This window comes from Rhipicephalus microplus, chromosome 6 (assembly GCF_043290135.1).
Source record: "Rhipicephalus microplus isolate Deutch F79 chromosome 6, USDA_Rmic, whole genome shotgun sequence".
Classification (NCBI taxonomy): domain Eukaryota; kingdom Metazoa; phylum Arthropoda; class Arachnida; order Ixodida; family Ixodidae; genus Rhipicephalus; species Rhipicephalus microplus.
In genome coordinates this window covers 31,445,615-31,463,930 of record NC_134705.1, presented here as the reverse complement: position 1 = coordinate 31,463,930, position 18,316 = coordinate 31,445,615, and the positions used below count along the sequence as shown (strand labels likewise).

Below are 18,316 nucleotides of genomic sequence, written 5' to 3'. Positions count from 1 at the left end.
CCGCCCAGACCCTGCAAAAACTGAGGCCGTAGCAAGATTTCCGAAGCCAACAGACAAAAAGGCTGTTAGGCGATTTTTAGGTCTCTGCGCCTATTATCGACGGTTCGTTAAAAATTTTTCACGAATTGCTGAACCACTGACACGGCTGACAAAAGAGGAAATGCTTTTCGTATGGCTTGCCGAACAAGAGGATGCCTTCAATGAACTACGAAAGTGCCTTCAAAGCCATCCTGTTCTGGCGCATTTTGACGAGGAAGCGGAAACCGATATCCACACAGATGCAAGCAATTTAGGTCTTGGGGCCGTGCTCATCCAATGGCAAAACGGACAAGAACGAGTCATTGCGTATGCCAGTCGCACTCTTTCGAAAGCTGAGGTGAACTACTCAGCGACCGAGAAAGAATGCCTTGCCGTGGTATGGGCTATCAGCAAGTTTCGACCATATTTATATGGTAGGCCTTTTCGGGCTATAAGCGACCATCATTCGCTATGCTGGCTGGCTAATCTCAAGGACCCATGTGGACGGCTTGCACGATGGAGCTTGCGATTACAGGAGTATGATATCACGCTTGTGTACAAGTCAGGTCGCAAGCACAGTGATGCGGACTGCTTGTCACGTGCTCCGATTCAACCTGCTGCTTCTGCTTCCACCGAGGATGGTGAAGATTTTATTTTCTTGGGAGCTGTGACACCATCAGAGATGGCATTTCAGCAGCGATCCGACCCTGAGATACTCCTCTTGATCAAGTACCTACAAGGACAGTCTGTCGATGTTCCACGACCTTTTGTCCGCGGCTTGTCAGCGTTTGTCCTACGAAACAACATCCTGTATAAAAGGAACTTTGACAACAATACAGCGACATTCCTGCTTGTCGTCCCTTCACCTCTGCGACCAGAGATTTTGGAGGCTTGCCACGATGATCCATCAGCTGGACACTTAGGAGTAAGCAGAACGTTAGCACGCATCCGCACTAAATACTACTGGCCGAAGTTGCTTAGCTCTGTACGACACTATGTCAGAACCTGCCGGGACTGCCAAAGATGTAAGACGCCACCGCTAAAACCAGCAGGTCTCCTTCAACCGATAGAACCATCAGAAGCCCCATTGACACAAGTGGGAATGGACTTACTGGGCCCATTTCCTACGTCGTCATCAGGAAAACGGTGGATAATAGTTGCCACCGACTATTTAACCAGATATGCCGAGACAGCTACTCTTGTTAAAGAATCAGCCGTTGAAGTAGCCGAATTCTTCGTCTCCAACATAGTACTGCGGCACGGAGCTCCAAAAGCGTTGATCACGGACCGAGGGACTGCATTTACGGCCGACCTGATGAAATGTATCATGAAATTGACGCACACCAGTCATAGAAAAACGACGGCATATCATCCTCAAGCAAATGGTCTTACGGAATGACTGAACAGAACGCTGGCTGATATATTGTCAATGTACGTTGATATAGAACACCGTACTTGGGATAAAATATTACACTATGCAACATTCGCCTATAACACTGCGATGCAAGAGACAACACGGATGACGCCATTCCAACTTGTTTTTGGCCGGACGGTAACGACACCTCTAGATGCAATGTTACCTATTGACGAGACGCCCGAGAATTACTATGACGTTCACGACTACATACAAAGAGCAGAAGAAGCCAGACAGCTGGCACGATATCGCATTCTCCAACAGCAGAAAACCGACACGCATCGATACAATCTGCGAAGAAGAGATGTCCAGTACGCACCAGGAGACAGAGTATGGGTGTGGATTCCTGTACGAGTACGTGGCTTGTCAGAAAAACTGCTTCGCCGCTATTTCGGTCCGTACAGAGTGCTCCGTCGCGTCGGCTCGCTCAACTAAGAAGTTATGCCAGAGGGACAGGATATTCAATCCCGACGGCGGCATCGCACGGAAACTGTGCATGTCGTCAGGATGAAACCATATCACGACAGGCAATGAAACGCTGAAGATACAACGTTCTTTGACGTTAACGACATCCCCGACGAGGGTTTGTGAATGACTGCTATGCGACCAGTTTGACACAAGCATCGGGACGATGCACTCTGGAAAGGGGGGCAATGACACAAGGTGACTTCAAATTACGCACGCTAGCAAATACTTGTGCCTTCTAGATGATTTGCGACGCGCGAGCCTGTGGGACCCAGCTGCGCGCGAACCGTGTTGGGGAAAAAGACGAACGTAGAAGAAGAGGCAGAAGGGAATCCTCGAGACAATCTAGCTGTGCTATTATTCTCGGGCACAAGTTCGCCCAGCGTACGTTATCGTATTAAAAGAGCTTATTGAAGAGTGCGTTACAATATATTACTTATCCATTCCATTACAGTACAGTAGACTCTCAGTAAGTGAAACCTGAACGGAGCGAGAAAATATAATCCATTTAACAGGAGTTCTGTTTACTGAGAGGTGGACATAAGTGCAGAATACAAGCCCAAAACCAAGTGTTGCAGAGGCAATAGTAACATTTAAGCAGAGTTTCGTTTAACAGATTGCCATTTACCGAGAGTCTACTGTACGTCCGAGGCTCCAGGAACATCCCATCCAGTCACTTATGTCACCACCCTATAAGGCTGAAGGATGCCACAACGTTGAGGTCAGGTAATATTCTTGAGGCTTATGGAGCAGAGAAAGATACAGTTCCTGGGGAGCTATTCTCTATATGTTCGACTGAAGGAGATGTCTACAGCCCATTTCGGCAGAGCATTTTCATTTACTCAAAAAAGCCGTGAATTGTGATGTTTGCTCTTGACCACATTGATGCACCAAACCTGCCAGCACATTCCAGTAATAAGGAGAAAGTGGACGAAATTTACAGAAACAGGAACTTGTCAAATCCGAGCTTCCAGACAAGTGTTTTCCAAATTTTTTACAACAATGCGGGAAATGTGTACTGACCTTCACAGGTGTGTTAGGACAGGTGGCCACATTATTGCACCGATAGGGCTTCATCCGTCTCTTTCACTGTCCCATGTTTTATGCTGTTTTCTCGCTTAAAAGGGGCCCTGAAACGCTTTTTGAGCATGGTCAGAAAATGCTGCTGATCAAGGCTCCAGGGAACATGTGAGCCAAATAATATAGCGCAGCATGTGGCCAGGAATTCACAATAAACTCTCAAAGTTAGCTAAATTGCTTTCTCTTCCCTCGAAAAGTGACAAAAAAGGCTCAAAACTCACTCGTCACAGGCGTTGTAACAGTTACTGGCCGAATTGAGCATGGGGCGCTCAGTCGTTAAGGAACCGTCATGAGAGGCCATGACTTGTCCTCGGGTACCGGCGCGAACGCGCTCAAAAGGCGCGCATTTGAAGAAAAAAAAACCTCAAGGTCACGACACGTACGTAACATACTTTCTTTCCTTGTGCCATCCCTCCCAACTTAGCTTCCAACGTTTTCCCCAGAACGAGAGAAAAGAGAAAGCAATTGCAGCCACTACAAATCTTTGTAACTCCGCTTGCACTTTACGCATTACGCTGGTAAAAATTTTTGCAGCGGTGAATCAATGCAATGACCAGCTCTTCTAGTGAATCCATTCCATGGCTACTTGAAAAAGTGTTGCAAGACCTCTTTAAACCTAATTAAATTGCTCACGGGACCACAATTTACAAACGTCCTAAAAGATGTACGCCCAAAAGCGTATGTGTAGACGCTGCATTTGTCTAGTTGAACTGCATTCTGCCTCTTTCATCAGTGTTTAGAGTTGTGAAAGCTTCATTACATAAAGATAATGCTGTGGAAGAAGAAACTGGAAATGAGGGGGGTGCCTGTCTCACAACTGCAGCTGGTCAGCTGTGGCCGAAATAGACAGTCAGCTTGGGGGACAGATCCAGGATAAGTGCCAGCCTTAGAATATGAAACAGGAATGCTCAAAACTGACCAGATTATGGAGCGCAAGGGCAAGGTGCCATCTGAGGAGGTTGGTTTGTGGACGCTAGGTGCGCTCGTTTGTGAATTTTCATGTTTTTTTTTTTTTCATCAGCTCAGCAAGATAACGGAAATGCGAAGAGAGCATGACGGTAACTGTGCCTGAAAAAGTAGCACTTTGAAAGGAAGTTGGCATATAGATGCTGAGCGCGTGCTTTCCTATTTTCTCCCCTGCAAGGTTGAAGCACATTTGTTCTTCTAATTTTAGTTGAGAGCTATGAGAACTTTGTGGCATCAAAGTGATGTTGAAGAAGAACTGGAAATGGAGGGCATCGAGCTTCTAACAATCAAATAATGTATTCTATGTCCAGATGCCCCATTTCGGTTAAAATAAAAGAATAACGGCAGTGTGCCATCATTACTGCACGGCGGTGGTGTGATGACTCTCGGGATTTTGGCAACGTTGCGAGTGGCGTGACCAAAAAAGAGTGGTGGCAGCAACGTGGCGTGGCAGCGCACAGATATAATCTGGACAGAGATATGCCAATGTGGTCTCAGTATAAACTTTTTCGGTGATGCTCCGGGCCATGGGTCATACAGAGTGATTCAACGTCTTGGCGCTCCAGACTACGAGTTCATTTTCAAAGACATTAGAAACACTCAGCAAGACTATGCAGGACCTGAAGTCGCCTATGTCATGTACCAGCGTTCTATACACATTAATCTGAGGACTCTACTTTTTGCTTCATTATTATACTTTCTTGGGAGAAAAAAAATTAGCAGTGGCTGAGCTCAACTATGCGAGGATATATGTAGCATGAGCTACAGACAAACAGAAAGATGGATGGACGGATGCGAGATAGACAAATGAACAGATGGCCTAGTGAGTGAGCCCACTAGTGACACATCACTTCAGGAGCTTCCAGGCCTTCTCGGGCCCACCAGCTGTGTGCCGTGTGACGTCACTGCTCCTCGGGCATGTGCAGCACAGCTCTCAATAAGCTATGCCATGCCGAAGTGCTCCACCTCAGCCAATGTAGCTTACGCTAAAAAAGACTGTTACCTCACCAACAAGGTCAATTGCAAGGCCAGTGATCATCATAAGCAAGAAATAGTGCTGCCACTTGTTTTGTGAAGACCACAAAATAAAAAGAAGCTACCTTAACTTGTCAAGGACCAATTGGATGTTCTTGTCACAAATAAAATGTTTTCTGTAAGCCCACTGCTCGCTCCGGCAAAACTGATGTGAAGACTCTGATAAAGTCAACTCACAAAATCTTCATTTAACCAATCCCTAATGTTGAGTACAAATCAAGGTGTTTCTCCATTCTTCAGACTTTATGCACATGCATAGTCACAAAACAGAAAATGGGACAGTCATGGCAGGAAACTGTTATGAAGTCAAAAAGGCAGGAAGTTAGACGGACAAATGAGATTAAAGCAATTACAAGAATAATGAGGGTGTAGCGAGTACAGGGTCGGGTTGATTGCCAAAATACAGATGAGGCCTTTTCCTGACAGTGAGTGAGGCCTTTTTTTCTGACAGTGAGACAGTGAGTTTTTTTTGACAGTGAGTGAGGGATGACGATGATGAGCTAGACCGACGAAAAAACACAAGTACTGATAGTGTTCATACAGCGTAGGAAAGACCTTGTGTAGGAAGCCAAAGCAACGCATGGAGGGGCTACGACTCTGGACAGGCAGTGCCATCTTTGGTAGAAAAGTAGAAATCGGGGATGTATACTGTGCGTTTTCTCTCTCCTCCGATGCGCTGCTGCTCGCTTACGTGCTCGTGCAGAGAGCCCGCGCTGCGTTTGAGTCAACTCACAATGTACCGCCTGCCGTGCGGCTTCATAAAGATCTCCGAGTTGGACAAGCACTTCCGAGAACCAAATCGAACAAAACGAGTAAAACTCGTTAGTTAAGTTTATGATTTGGAGCAGACAATGTAAAATAAGGACGCCCGAGTCACCGCAAAATGCCTTTCTTGGGTCCTCCGTGATAATACCGTGTACGACGTATGCCTTGAGGTAAGTTCCATTCTGCCGACATGAAGTCGCGTACTCTATCGATGTACTGTGTTGACGTTTACGAAAACCATATATTTGTTCTTTTGATGTGGTATCTAGCAGTAGCAGCCATGTAGTGTAATGTGCAAACATTTGCGGCGTGCTAAAAAAATAAACAAAAACTAAAGTTACATGGTCATGGCCTTAAAATGTCCGAAAAGTTTAGAGTCATGTCTTCATGCAGTGGATGCATGACCCGCTGACGTCGCCACAAAGCAGCGAGCTGAAGTTTAACCACAGCGAGTCAATTGACGTGCTCGCCTCATTTTTTTTGTTGTTTTTTTTCCGGCTCTTGTGTCATGCTTGCTCTATCTTTCACGAACTCGGCTGTGTTCGCCGGCTGTGACTTGCTGGGGAAACTGATAAAGCTTCACACGTGGAGAGCGTCCCTTGGTGTTGTCTGCACTTTTATGATAGACCAAAACACAACAATGTCACGGATCTCATCAACACTTTTGTGGGGCCGCTTCTTCCATCGCGGAAAGGCAACTTCGCACAGCAAGCGTCTCGTTTTAGCACGCCAAGCTGACAGCACGGCGCCTAAAGTTCCCCACACCGAAAGCAGAACACGTAGCACGCCTGACAAACGCGCTCCCATTTCGGCGAAACACACTGACTCGCCTGCGACCTCTCCCACGTCTCTCCTCAAGTTTTCTGAAGCTCGCCGCCAGGGCCAGGTACGCTGTTGTCCTTGCTCCGCAAACTTGAGCATCAGTTCCCTATAGCCATGCAGAGCCCAAACAGAAGCCAGTCATTGTCCCTGCTCACCATAGCCTTCTTTGCATGGCCCTGATGTGGCCTGAAGATACCAAACTTCATGATCACCAGCCAAACATCGGCAGCGATATGAGAGTAAGTTGAAGTCCAGCCCAAAACCAGGTGGTTTTCAGCAAGCTGGTCGTTATGAAAAAGACATGAGGAGACTGATGCCACTAGACGCTGAAGTCCTTACCACAACACGATGCGCACATCAACCAGAAACCAACACCCAGCGATACGTCAATAGCACAGAGAGCCAATAAATAACACTCGTGCAATCTGGCATGTTCTCTGCATCATTTATAATGACATCACACTTTCACAAGCTACAAAACTTCACTGTATAAATTAAACAAGAATATTCACCACCATAAGTGAACTTCTAGACGTATTGGGGAGAGGCATTGTAGGGCAGCAGAGGAACGGGATATATGAAGAGATTAGGGAACATGCAGCGACAGGACGACATTTTTTGGTGGCAGTTGAAATTTGCAGTATGCTACAAAAAATATTACAAAATAAAGAATCATGCAATAATAAGCACTAATGAGTGGGACCGGTGCTTTCATCTTTGTGCTTCTTAGAGCAACATTTTTTCGTGTTTCTTAGTAGCATGCTGCCAATTTTAATTATGAACAAACAACCCTATTCTGGCTGTCTTTGTGCAGTGGACACAAAGAATTGATAACAACTGTTGGCCCTGCCTCGAAAACCTGGGAAGAGGTGACTGACCCGACAGTGCGGCACACTCCGGAGGCCTCCTCCATGGCCGCCACATACTCGTCCTGGAAGGCAACCAGGTCCAACCAGGCACGCTCGTCCTCTGGTGCTTCACGCAGTCGACGGGTGAGCATGCGGTGCTTGTCTGCCGCTTCAGGACAAAGAAGGGAGAGCAGCTCTGTGGTTGGCTGCTGCTCCGTGCCTTCTTGTGCCCCAAGCCCTGAGTAGGAAGCAGAATCTGTACCACTGCCGTGTGGCAACTTGACATGGAGACAACACAAATATTCAAGCATTTGCCGAACTGGATGCAAGCCAGAATGTGAATGCTCCTTCCTCTCTAGCCAAGCGAAAAATAAATGCTTGTCTTCTGACTGGTGCCACAAACCAGTTCACATCTCTGGCAGCGTCTTTGCCACAACTTTTCAATACCCCATACTACATTTTCCATTGCAGATCTCAAGTACAATGGGTATTGCAACCACAAAAATATCTATTACGAGCCCCAAAAGACTTTCTTTTAGCACATCTCGGGAACTGATCCATCAAGTACAGTAGTGCCTTACTTATTTTGCATTTCAGTTAACACAGAAAGTGCATTGCAGCACTGCAGTGCATACCGACCGTGTCCAAAACCATTTTATTTTCTTCAGTCGGCTCACACAAGCAGTTCACTTTCACTTTGGAAGAGCACACTGGTTTCTCTGCTGCAGGTGAGTCTAGCGGTGATTCCACCTTCTTATTGCCGCTCCAATGCTAAATCAGAATTTGATTTGTTGGATATCAGTTCCTCAAATGAGAAGCTACATAAAAGAGCCCGTGTAAACTTAAGGACTTCTTTTCCTTGTTAGGTACACCATTATAATGAGAACAAACACAATAATTTCAGGGAAAGTATAGAGCATGTTATTGGAAGTAATTGTAATGTAAATGTGAAGAAACAAAAGTGGACGAAAAGATAACTTGCTCCCGGCAGCATCTGAACCTGCGACCTTCGAGTAACGCATTCGATGCTCTATCACTGAGCTACAGTGGTAGTTATCCCTCTGTCCATATTGTATTGTATATATGTGCATTTAAGAGAACAGGGTAAACTGTATAGCCGCCATGTATTTTAGGTGAAGTTCATGTACTTTTTTCCCCATAACCATAGAAATGGCAGTAATTATTTTACTGTCATTGTGATCATGAGCCATTCCTCTTCTTACTGAAGCAGATTTTAGCACTGAAAATGGCAATGCTCAGCTTTTGTAAATGTTTTACTTTAGATACCTAATTATCAATTTAAAATAGCTATTAGATGTCATGTTGCAGACGAGCACTTTCTCACACAACAATAAATATGCCTCAGCATATTCCTTACTACTTAATCCAAATGCTGGCTGAGATCTATGGTTCTAGATACTGTGGTTGCTGAGAAGGAGGAACATAAGTACAAAAAAGCATGTTTTGAAATAATCGCATTTAAAGTTGAAAAATTGCAATATTTCAAAAGTACGACATAACAGCAAATTGAAGGACTCGTTCAATAGGCACCAACCAACTACTCATCAGTGTCATCACCAATATAATTTTTTCTTTTTGTGTTGAATCACCTTGTCTGGCAAGCCTCATATGTTGCCTGCTATGCAGCCGTGTGAGCACAGTACTACCGATGCAGTTCAAGGATGCGTACGCCCTGCACTGTGCAGTGCCCTGGCGAAATTTTAAAATAGTTCAGCACATTCACACGGGCTATGTTGCCATCATTAAAAGTGGACACAGCCTCAGGAGTGCATATCTACGGTGTTTGTGCCTGAGAAAAATATTTTTCTAGAGCCACACAACAACCACACAACACAACAACTCGTTAAGGTTTTGAGTTTTACTGTGGAGGCATTGTGATGTGATATGGGCGCTAAAGGTCTGTAGTCCCCTTGCGTGTGAAGTGGTGAAAGACAACAATGAGAACAGTGGGGTACATGCAAGAATGCACCACCACGGTTAGCTAGAGAGGTGCAAAAGAGAAAGAAAAGCTGCGGGTGGATACGAAGGAGGGTTTAGGTCACATGGAGTGGAGTGGCACGTGGTTGCTAAGAGGGTGTTCATTTGGGATCAAGAGGGAAAGGCGGTTTGTTCCGAATTCCCGGCAGAGGTCAAGAGTCACAATGGCCTGCTTCGCCTGGCCTCAACTTTGACAGTGGACAGAGCCAGCGGGAAGCTACCACAGCCACCCAGTCCACTGTCGAATGTAGGCCCGAGTGTCCAAGTGCACAAGTGCCTGTAGTCCCTAGTCCGCGCATCCGAGTAGAAGACTGCCTCACTTCATTGGCCCTGTCTATGGCACCTACCTGCTTCGTCGTGCATACACCTGAGTGTCACTCTCCCTCATTCTCATGCTCACATCTGTTGGCCTCTGCTTGTCTCTCAAAACAGTCTCTCGCGTCAGTAGTGGTGCTCACCGGTGAGACTGTTTTGATTATGCTTGGACTAACTTGCTTATGTGTGTCAGTTTATGTGGTTTGTGTAAAAGTGTTTTGTTACTATTAGTACCGGCTGTTGTGTGTCTTATGCTTGGGTGTTGTTCCGTTAAAGTGAAAGAAATATAAAACAGCCACGTCCTTTTTATTAGGTTCCAGATTATTTGGCTTAGCAGCCTCAATAACAGATGCTGAAAGATGTTCTCTATGAACAAATGATTCACCATTCAACTGGGCTTTGTTGAATTCACACCAAGTTTCGGCATCCTTTGAGCAAAGGCCGTGGGATTGATTGGTATCCTTTGATGTCATTTGAAAACATGTGGACCTTGTGCATTTCTTTTATTGGCCCAACAATAATAGTTTTGGTGCTTGCCAATGATGACACCACTAAGATGTCCTCGACCAGATATAGATTTCTCGACCTGCTTTCTTTCGTTTTCGCTGTTCTGGGCCGGTTCTTTTCTGGATATGTTAAATGCACTCCAGCTTGCAAACTGTAACTTTTCCATAAGGCTACGATGCTTGAACTGCAAGGAATCTCTTGGTACGTATGAATAGAGCATGGCAGCCCACCGCACAAGTTTTGAATTATGTCATTCTTAGAGAAAAATTTGTACTTGTAGTGAAGAAGATGAGTGCTACTCAGAAAGGCAGGGGGTATGACTCAGTTGGTGAAGAAGACGGCGTTAGGTTGGCTGGGTACTCAGGCTAGTTCCGCCATTACCACTTGACGTGTCGTGACCGCTCTCCTGTTTTATATTACAAAAAAGAGTGACACTCTAAAACGCCTCATTATAATTGGTGGAGAGTGCTGGCTAACGCCTAATCCTGGAATTGCGAAACCGTACGTTGCCTCCAGTTGCTACGTTGTCCACGGACGATGATCAGCAGGCGGCCGCCTCGGCTCCAACTACTGTAGCTCCTGTCTGCTTCGGCTCCTTTCGGCAACGTGATCCGCCTAGCTTCAGTGGAACCTATGACAAAGACGTGGAAGACTGGCTCGACGAATACGACCGGGTGAGCAAGCACAACAAGTGGGACGATGCGCACAAGCTTACTGTCGTCCAATTTTATTTGACCGACGTCGCCAGTCTGTGGTACCGTAATCACGAGAGAGACCTCCCCACCTGGTCGGCCTTCCGAACGACGTTTGTGGACTTGTTTGGCCATCCAGCGCTTCACAAACTACGGGCCGAACAGCGCTTGCGTACTAGGGCTCAGCAGAATGGTGAGAATTACACCAGTTATATCGAAGACGTGGTCGACCTTTGCCGGCGTGTCGACTCGGCCATGAAAGAAGCCGAGAAGATCAAACACATCTTGAAAGGCGTGACTGACGACGCATTTCAGATGCTTGTCGCCAAAAGCCCGCGAATGGTAGCGGAAGTGATCCAACTTTGTCAGAGCTATGATAAGCTCTGGAAACAGCGTGACACCACTCGTCGTGCCAGCGCGCCATGTGCAACAATCTCCGTTTTAACGTCGGCTGGCACTGCTATAGACCACACCACTTTGCTTCTTGAGATCAAGCAATTTGTACGAGAGGAGGTCGCACGCCAGATGTCCCTCGTGCCTTATACCTCCGAAGATGCCCCATCTACTTTAGCACCATCAATACAGCGAGTAGTCCAGGAGCAAGCGTCAGAGGCGCTACCAACAGCTCACGCACCACCTGTGGCTGCTCCATTGACCTTTGCCTAAGCACTGAACAAAACCCGACGTCCGCCTATCGCGAACGGCCACGTTTCTTTGTCGCGAACGCCTACGTCCACGCGCCCCTTTGTCGTACCGACTGAGCCTATGTACCAGGCTGCCCCGTCCTTTCTCCCGACCACCACCTCCACGCTTTCAGAACCCTTGGCGCACTCAACATAACCGCCCCACATGCTTCGCCTGTGGAATTGCGGGTAACGTGGCTTGATTTTGTCGACGGCGTGAGTTTTTCCTGTGTGACGACGTCAGGCCCTACAATTATGATTTCCCACCACGACTGGAGCCTGCTGTATATGGCAAGACTGCCACCATGGACACATTTTCACCTCGCTGTAACTTCAACAGACACCGGTCGCCCTCACCTCAACGCCGTTCCTTTTCCCCTATGCTATGTCGAACTCGCCCTGTCTCTGAGGAAAACTAGGAGCCGCAGTTCCGGGGGCAAGAACTGCAGCTCTTTCGAACTCCACAAGACCTTGTTTTTCGCCGTCCAACGTCGTTGCTGTCTCCGTTGAAGATATACCTGTTATTGCATTGGTCGATACTGGTGCCGCAGTGTCTGTAATGACTGAAAAACTTTGCCGTCGACTAAAAAAAGCCACAATGCCTCTTCGCAACTTCGTTTTGAGCACTGCGAGCGAGCAACGGATTCGCCCTTTTGCTGCACGCACAGCACGTGTCGTTATTGCTGACAATATGTCGTCGAGTTTGTAGTGCTCCCACAGTGCTCCCATGACATTATATTAGGCTGGGACTTTCTCTGCACTCATCATGCCGTCATCGACTGTGCTCGCGCCGAAGTGGAGTTCGCGCCGTTATGCGACGCTGCTTCACTCGACTCGTTCCTATCACCTGCAAAAGTTTTCGTTGCCGCCGACACTTCGATACCCCCGTTCTCGTCCGCCCTAGTTGCGCTTTCCTGTGATGTCTCTAGTGGCTCAACTGTTTTTTTTTAAGCCTTCTGAAACTGCTGTTCACCGCAAGTGCTTCCCGATTCTTTTTGTCGTTCTGAATGTTCACGATGGATCAAGTGCACTTTATGTTTCAAATCCGTTTCCCTCATCTTCCAAGTTACTGTTCACACCAAGTTTCGGCATCCTTTGAGCAAAGGCCGTGGGATTGATTGGTATCCTTTGATGTCATTTGAAAACATGTGGACCTTGTGCATTTCTTTTATTGGCCCAACAATAATAGTTTTGGTGCTTGCCAATGATGACACCACTAAGATGTCCTCGACCAGATATAGATTTCTCGACCTGCTTTCTTTCGTTTTCGCTGTTCTGGGCCGGTTCTTTTCTGGATATGTTAAATGCACTCCAGCTTGCAAACTGTAACTTTTCCATAAGGCTACGATGCTTGAACTGCAAGGAATCTCTTGGTACGTAAGAATAGAGCATGGCAGCCCACCGCACAAGTTTTGAATTATGTCATTCTTAGAGAAAAATTTGTACTTGTAGTGAAGAAGATGAGTGCTACTCAGAAAGGCAGGGGGTATGACTCAGTCGGTGAAGAAGACGACGTTTGGTTGGCTGGGTACTCAGGCTAGTTCCGCCATTACCACTTGACGTGTCGTGACCGCTCTCCTGTTTTATAAAAGAGTGCCACTCTAAAACGCCTCATTATATACTAAACAAGTGACCAATTCTGGTTCAGAAAAGACTGCAGATTTCAACTAATGCAAAAAGAAAAAAAAAATACTTTTTTTTTTCAATATTTTCGCTTACCCTGTTTAAATCTGGAAGGTTCAGCCGGCACCATCTATTGCCATTACAGCAAGTGTGGAACACTCTTACACGGCCCGGCTAGACTGCACCTGCGCGCGCTTGTTTTTTTACAACCTTATCAACCGTCCCGAATACAATGGAAAAGCTTCTGACTATGTTTCGCCACCCGTCCACGGTAGGGGCGCAGCGACCCTGCCATTGCATCTTTTGCGCCATGCACACGGCACAAGAGAAATTGTTGATGTGAAACCATGGCATAAGGGTTCTCGACGATGAGGGGGAGGGGGATTTTTCAAGAAGTCAGGGGTAGAGGGATCGTCTCTCCTTTTAAGAAACAGATAATGTTATCAGACAGCTCGATGCATAAAATAAAGATAATGTTATCAGACAGCTCGACGCATAATTTAGGTGTGCAGGTGCTGGTGGATAATACAAGCTGATCTCAGTAAAAATGCGAAAAATTGGTTAACAAAGCATAATGCATGAAGCATAAAGCATTGGCAACGATCAGAGAGAGATAGAGAGATAAAAAACACTTCATCTGTTCTGCAAGAGGCGAGCAGCAAACACCTTTGGCACTTGCTCTCGTTTCTCGTTGAACGAGGTCGCAATAAAAGGTCGCTTACAGGAATGACGAGCACACCTTTCCTTTGCTAGCTATTTGCTAGCTATTTTATATTTCTTTATTTTTACAAATACATCTGTAGTGGTTTTCAAGGGCTAAAAACTGCAGTCTGCTGCTTGACAGCTGTTTGAAACACGTACGTGACTTGTCTATCTAACGGTTAAAAATGTAAGTAAAAGAAAAGTGGACTTTTGCTGCTGAATAACCCTTTTGTACGGTATGCCAGAGATTATTCATAAGTTGAACAAATGTAATTTTCATACAGCTAGCACACCAGCGATCTCCACAGATCATCAGAGACTCAACTTGCCTTGCAAATAGTTACGGGTTGAAGCATCGTGGATGCGCAGGGGGTCAACACCGTCGACATCTGCTGTCCGAGGTAGGGCTCGAGGGTCTCGCAAAGGCACATACACCAAGTTGCGTTCACTGTGAACGAAGGACAGCCTTGGCTGGGCAAGGTTGGCCACGCAGGAAGATGGGAAGGCCTTGGGGTGCCAGTAGCGGAGCACCTTCTTTCGACGACCTCCCCTGCCACACGAATGTTCTTGAGCGCAAGGCACATGAGTGGACAAGAACGTCCACAGTGGCACATGCCAAATGATTGCAAAGACATAATATTTTTATAGATATATGCACTAAGCATAGGAAATTTCGAAACATAATGTACTGTACACTTATAACCTGTAGCCTACTGCCATACAAATCTTGCTAATACTCAGAGTTGCTCCCACTGCAATTGGAACCAAAAAAGTGATATTCACACATGTCTAGTTTCCATTCCTGAAAATATTGTGCAAATCGATTGGGTTATAATAAAAAAGCCAATGTTTCTTAATGCTACATCATATATTTGCCCTATTCCATTCGGTATTATCAGATCAAATCTTCACTTCAAATTCTTTCCGAACCTCTAACTTACTATATTCGTCCATACTTAACTTTTTCTATCTCTAGACAAAGACGTTACAGAGAAGCTGTCTCTTCTTAATCCTTCCTTCATGCTTCAAGTTCTGCGCCAGGAATAACATGTTTAGCGAACAAAGACCCCAGCTTGCCTAAGAGAAAGTGCTTTTACACATTTAAAGTAACACCTCGTTAATTCTGATTCACTGATATCATGAGAAATCTGTAATTAAGTGGGTTTTCAAATTAGTGCAACATACAAAAAGTAAAAGAACTTGAAATTATTCGAAGTAATCTGGGCTGGTCATTTGCTGGGCATGCTGGTTTGCAACATCAAGGTTTATGTTTTTCAGTAATACCGTACCTCATCCCAATTTCACCGCAAACAAAAGGGGAAGATGGGCCTCGCTGCTCCCACCGCAAAAAGAAAAAGCTGTCGTCATCACCACTGAAATGTGTGCCTGTAGAAAAGAAGACAGCAGGCCATTCACCCATTTTTTTGTTAAAATAAAGGATATAATAATGGCCAATGTGACGAAATTTGTGATCTGTTTTGGCAGGAAAACATGAACATTGAGCTTTCAAAGTGGATGTTGCAGGCAAGCACTGTACCAGCAAAGCAAGTGCGAAAATTTCTGGAGCAACCGGCAATCAGTGGTTCCCACACATCGGGAATTCTAAAAAACTGTCCTTTATATATTTCTTCATATTCCCAGAAAAAATGGGTAAATCATGACGCGCTGACGTCGTGAGAAGTGTGCGACATGCTGCCTGCACATCACCACTGTGTTGCAGAGAAGCACGCCTCATTTTCCGCAGGCACACATTTCAGTTGACCACGAGACTGTTTATAAATGTGAAGCATTTCTTTGTGTACTGCAGGCACTTTGAGCGTCCCTTCATTTGTCCGTCCATCCGCCTAGCCTGGGTGCTCTTATGATCACTTTCTTCACTTGGGGTAAACCAAAGTTAGGTTGGGAGGGTAAGATGGCTTGACGAATATGACTCGCTGGTCATCACATGAATAATGTCACTACCCCATCGCGCACATCGTCAAACACTTTCGTCGAACAGTGGCACATATCCAGAGCCAAGTATGTGCCACTGGTATGCTGGTATTAGCCACAGGTGATTGACAGTTTATATCTGCGCAGGAGCGGCAAATACAGACATAAGTAATTTTAACACGTGAGCATTAGGAAAAATCCGAGATCTGCAGCGTTGACCCAACATACGTATGCAAATAACGAATGTCAGGGTCTCAGTAAAAATTAAAACCAGCATTCTGCGTTTCAGTCAAGTATTTTACCACAGAGCCATGCCAGGTCTGGGAACTACTTTTCAAATCAAGCCAAAAGTTCATCAAACATCTACTGTGGTTACAGTACTCGGATAAAATAATAAACCTCACATATTGTCATGTGCTCGTGACATTGACAAAGACAGCAGACTGTATGTCCAAGATTAAAATTTTATTAGACCAAACTTGTGGCCGGTATACGGGAAGTCAGAGTACAGCAATACACATTGAGCTTCATCAATTTACACGTCCCGGACGGCTCCATACGACCCCGGACGCCGGCGACGCATTCGTTTTTCTTGGGAACCAACTGGAAGCTCTGCCCACTGGTCCGGGATCGCTCGGACGCATAGAATTTCATACATTATTGTATAAAACTCTATGCTCGGATGCATGTTCGTTTTTTGCTTGCCTGGCGGCCTGCGGGCGGCCCGGAACCGTCCAAACGATTTCTTTCGGGCAGCTGGCAGCACGGTGCGCATGCCAGTGCGACCATCTTAAGTAAGACACAGAAATTTTTGACGTCCTCTTGCTCTCTCTTTGCTTTTCTGTCCGCTTCTCGCATGTTTCTGGACTTCGCATTGTTTGCGCACCCAGTTCTTGTCATCGATGTTCTGAGCTACTTGGAGGATGTGCGTATTCCCGAAGGTCGGGAAAAGACGCGTTATACTCGCTAGGAGAAACAGCGGTGGAACTACCACACCGGTCTACGATGCACACGCGCTCGAGTAGTTCACTTACAGCAAGTTGCATCACAATAGAAATAAGTATATTTCACTACCTAACTGCTATTAGGTAGTGAATTACACTTGTTTCTACTGTGATGCAACTTACTGTTTAGGTTGGAATTGGGTCAGCGTTGTGGCCTGTGTCACAGCTATGGAAGGAGCAGACGGCATAGCCAGGCATAGCAGACGCCACAGTGGATGCAGCCAGCATCAAGCGCGCAGATGGCCCGAGGCCGCTCGGGCTGGCTCGAGACTTTTAGATCACGTGCGTGTGACACAGCTGCCTATGAGTCGAGGCATCCACGGGCCGCCTGCGAGTGATCTGGGTCTTGGTAAATCGATGAAGCTCACTGGCACTACTAGCAGCAAATGGGGCGTTGGCCGTCAATCAACTGATCACCGTTGCGATGCACCTTTTTTTATACATCACACGTCGCCCTTTCAAGTCTTATCAATGGTGGTCGTGCAATCTCTGGAACAAGCTTGAGTGCTCGTGTCTTGTGCAAAATCTTGACAAAATGATCTGCTACGATCATTAAGCTTTTTGAACACTGAAGCGTAATCTGCGCCGAGCATTGCTGGCAGTCTTTGTGGGCCCCCCCATAAACCAAATACAACTAAACTGAAACAAACACATGTGGAAATGTGTAATCCTCTCATACCACCGTCACATCTGGTTATCTGTGTGGGTGCCATGCGCTGAAGTTTATTTGTGTAGTAATGCCCAAGGCTACCACCCTCGTGAACACCAGCGCTTCATATGAACTTACCACTTGAAGTGTTGCTAATATTCATGTCGCTGTAGGCATAGTTACACAGCTGTAAACAACTTGTCATATAAAACTTATGTGGGTGTTTAACGTATGTCTATGTATGCATTTGTACATATCTTTAGCGCCACTTAATAATGGTGTCACTCAGTAAAAAAATTACAACACAGTCACCTTCCATCCACATGCTTTGCATAGCATCGATTCCCAAAATATGTGGGATCTGCCCAGTCTTTCTTTTCCATTTTTTTTCCTGGAAGTAGCTCCACTGGAGTGCTTGAGCTGCCACTCTTTAGTATTACTATATTGCATTGCCTTGTGGTTTTTAAGTGCCATTGTTTCCACAAATTTGCGGTGAAATAGGGATCGAGAATTAGCACAAGGCCTCTAAAGTTTTCGGATTCACTGAACTGATGCTGACCACCGCTTCAAATTATCCGCTCAGACTTGCATTAGAAAATACGGGACCACGAAAATATTTCAAATTAAATGAGATTTTGAAATAACCAAGTTCGAATTAGTCAGGTTTTACTGTATCTGTTTATGATCACAGACGCAGGAGACCACATACACCAACTACCAACTGAAAAGGCACGGAATCGGAAAAAAAAAAACAGGCACAAAAGTTTATCGACCCATGCGCCAGCCAGGAGTTAACCT

The 18,316-nt window shown here is 45.9% G+C and overlaps 1 protein-coding gene across 1 annotated transcript in view; it reads right to left on the bottom strand.

Annotated features, from left to right (window-relative positions):
• The window catches only part of LOC119167688 (nuclear exosome regulator NRDE2), a 370,836-nt gene that overhangs the window by 212,253 nt on the left and 140,267 nt on the right, over positions 1–18,316 (bottom strand). Inside the window, exons 5-6 of the mRNA XM_037419210.2 lie at positions 14,263–14,483; positions 7,444–7,651 (exon numbers count right to left, since the gene is read on the bottom strand). Coding sequence (XP_037275107.2) covers positions 7,444–7,651; positions 14,263–14,483 — 429 coding nt within the window. The remainder of the gene's footprint in view (positions 1–7,443; positions 7,652–14,262; positions 14,484–18,316) is intronic.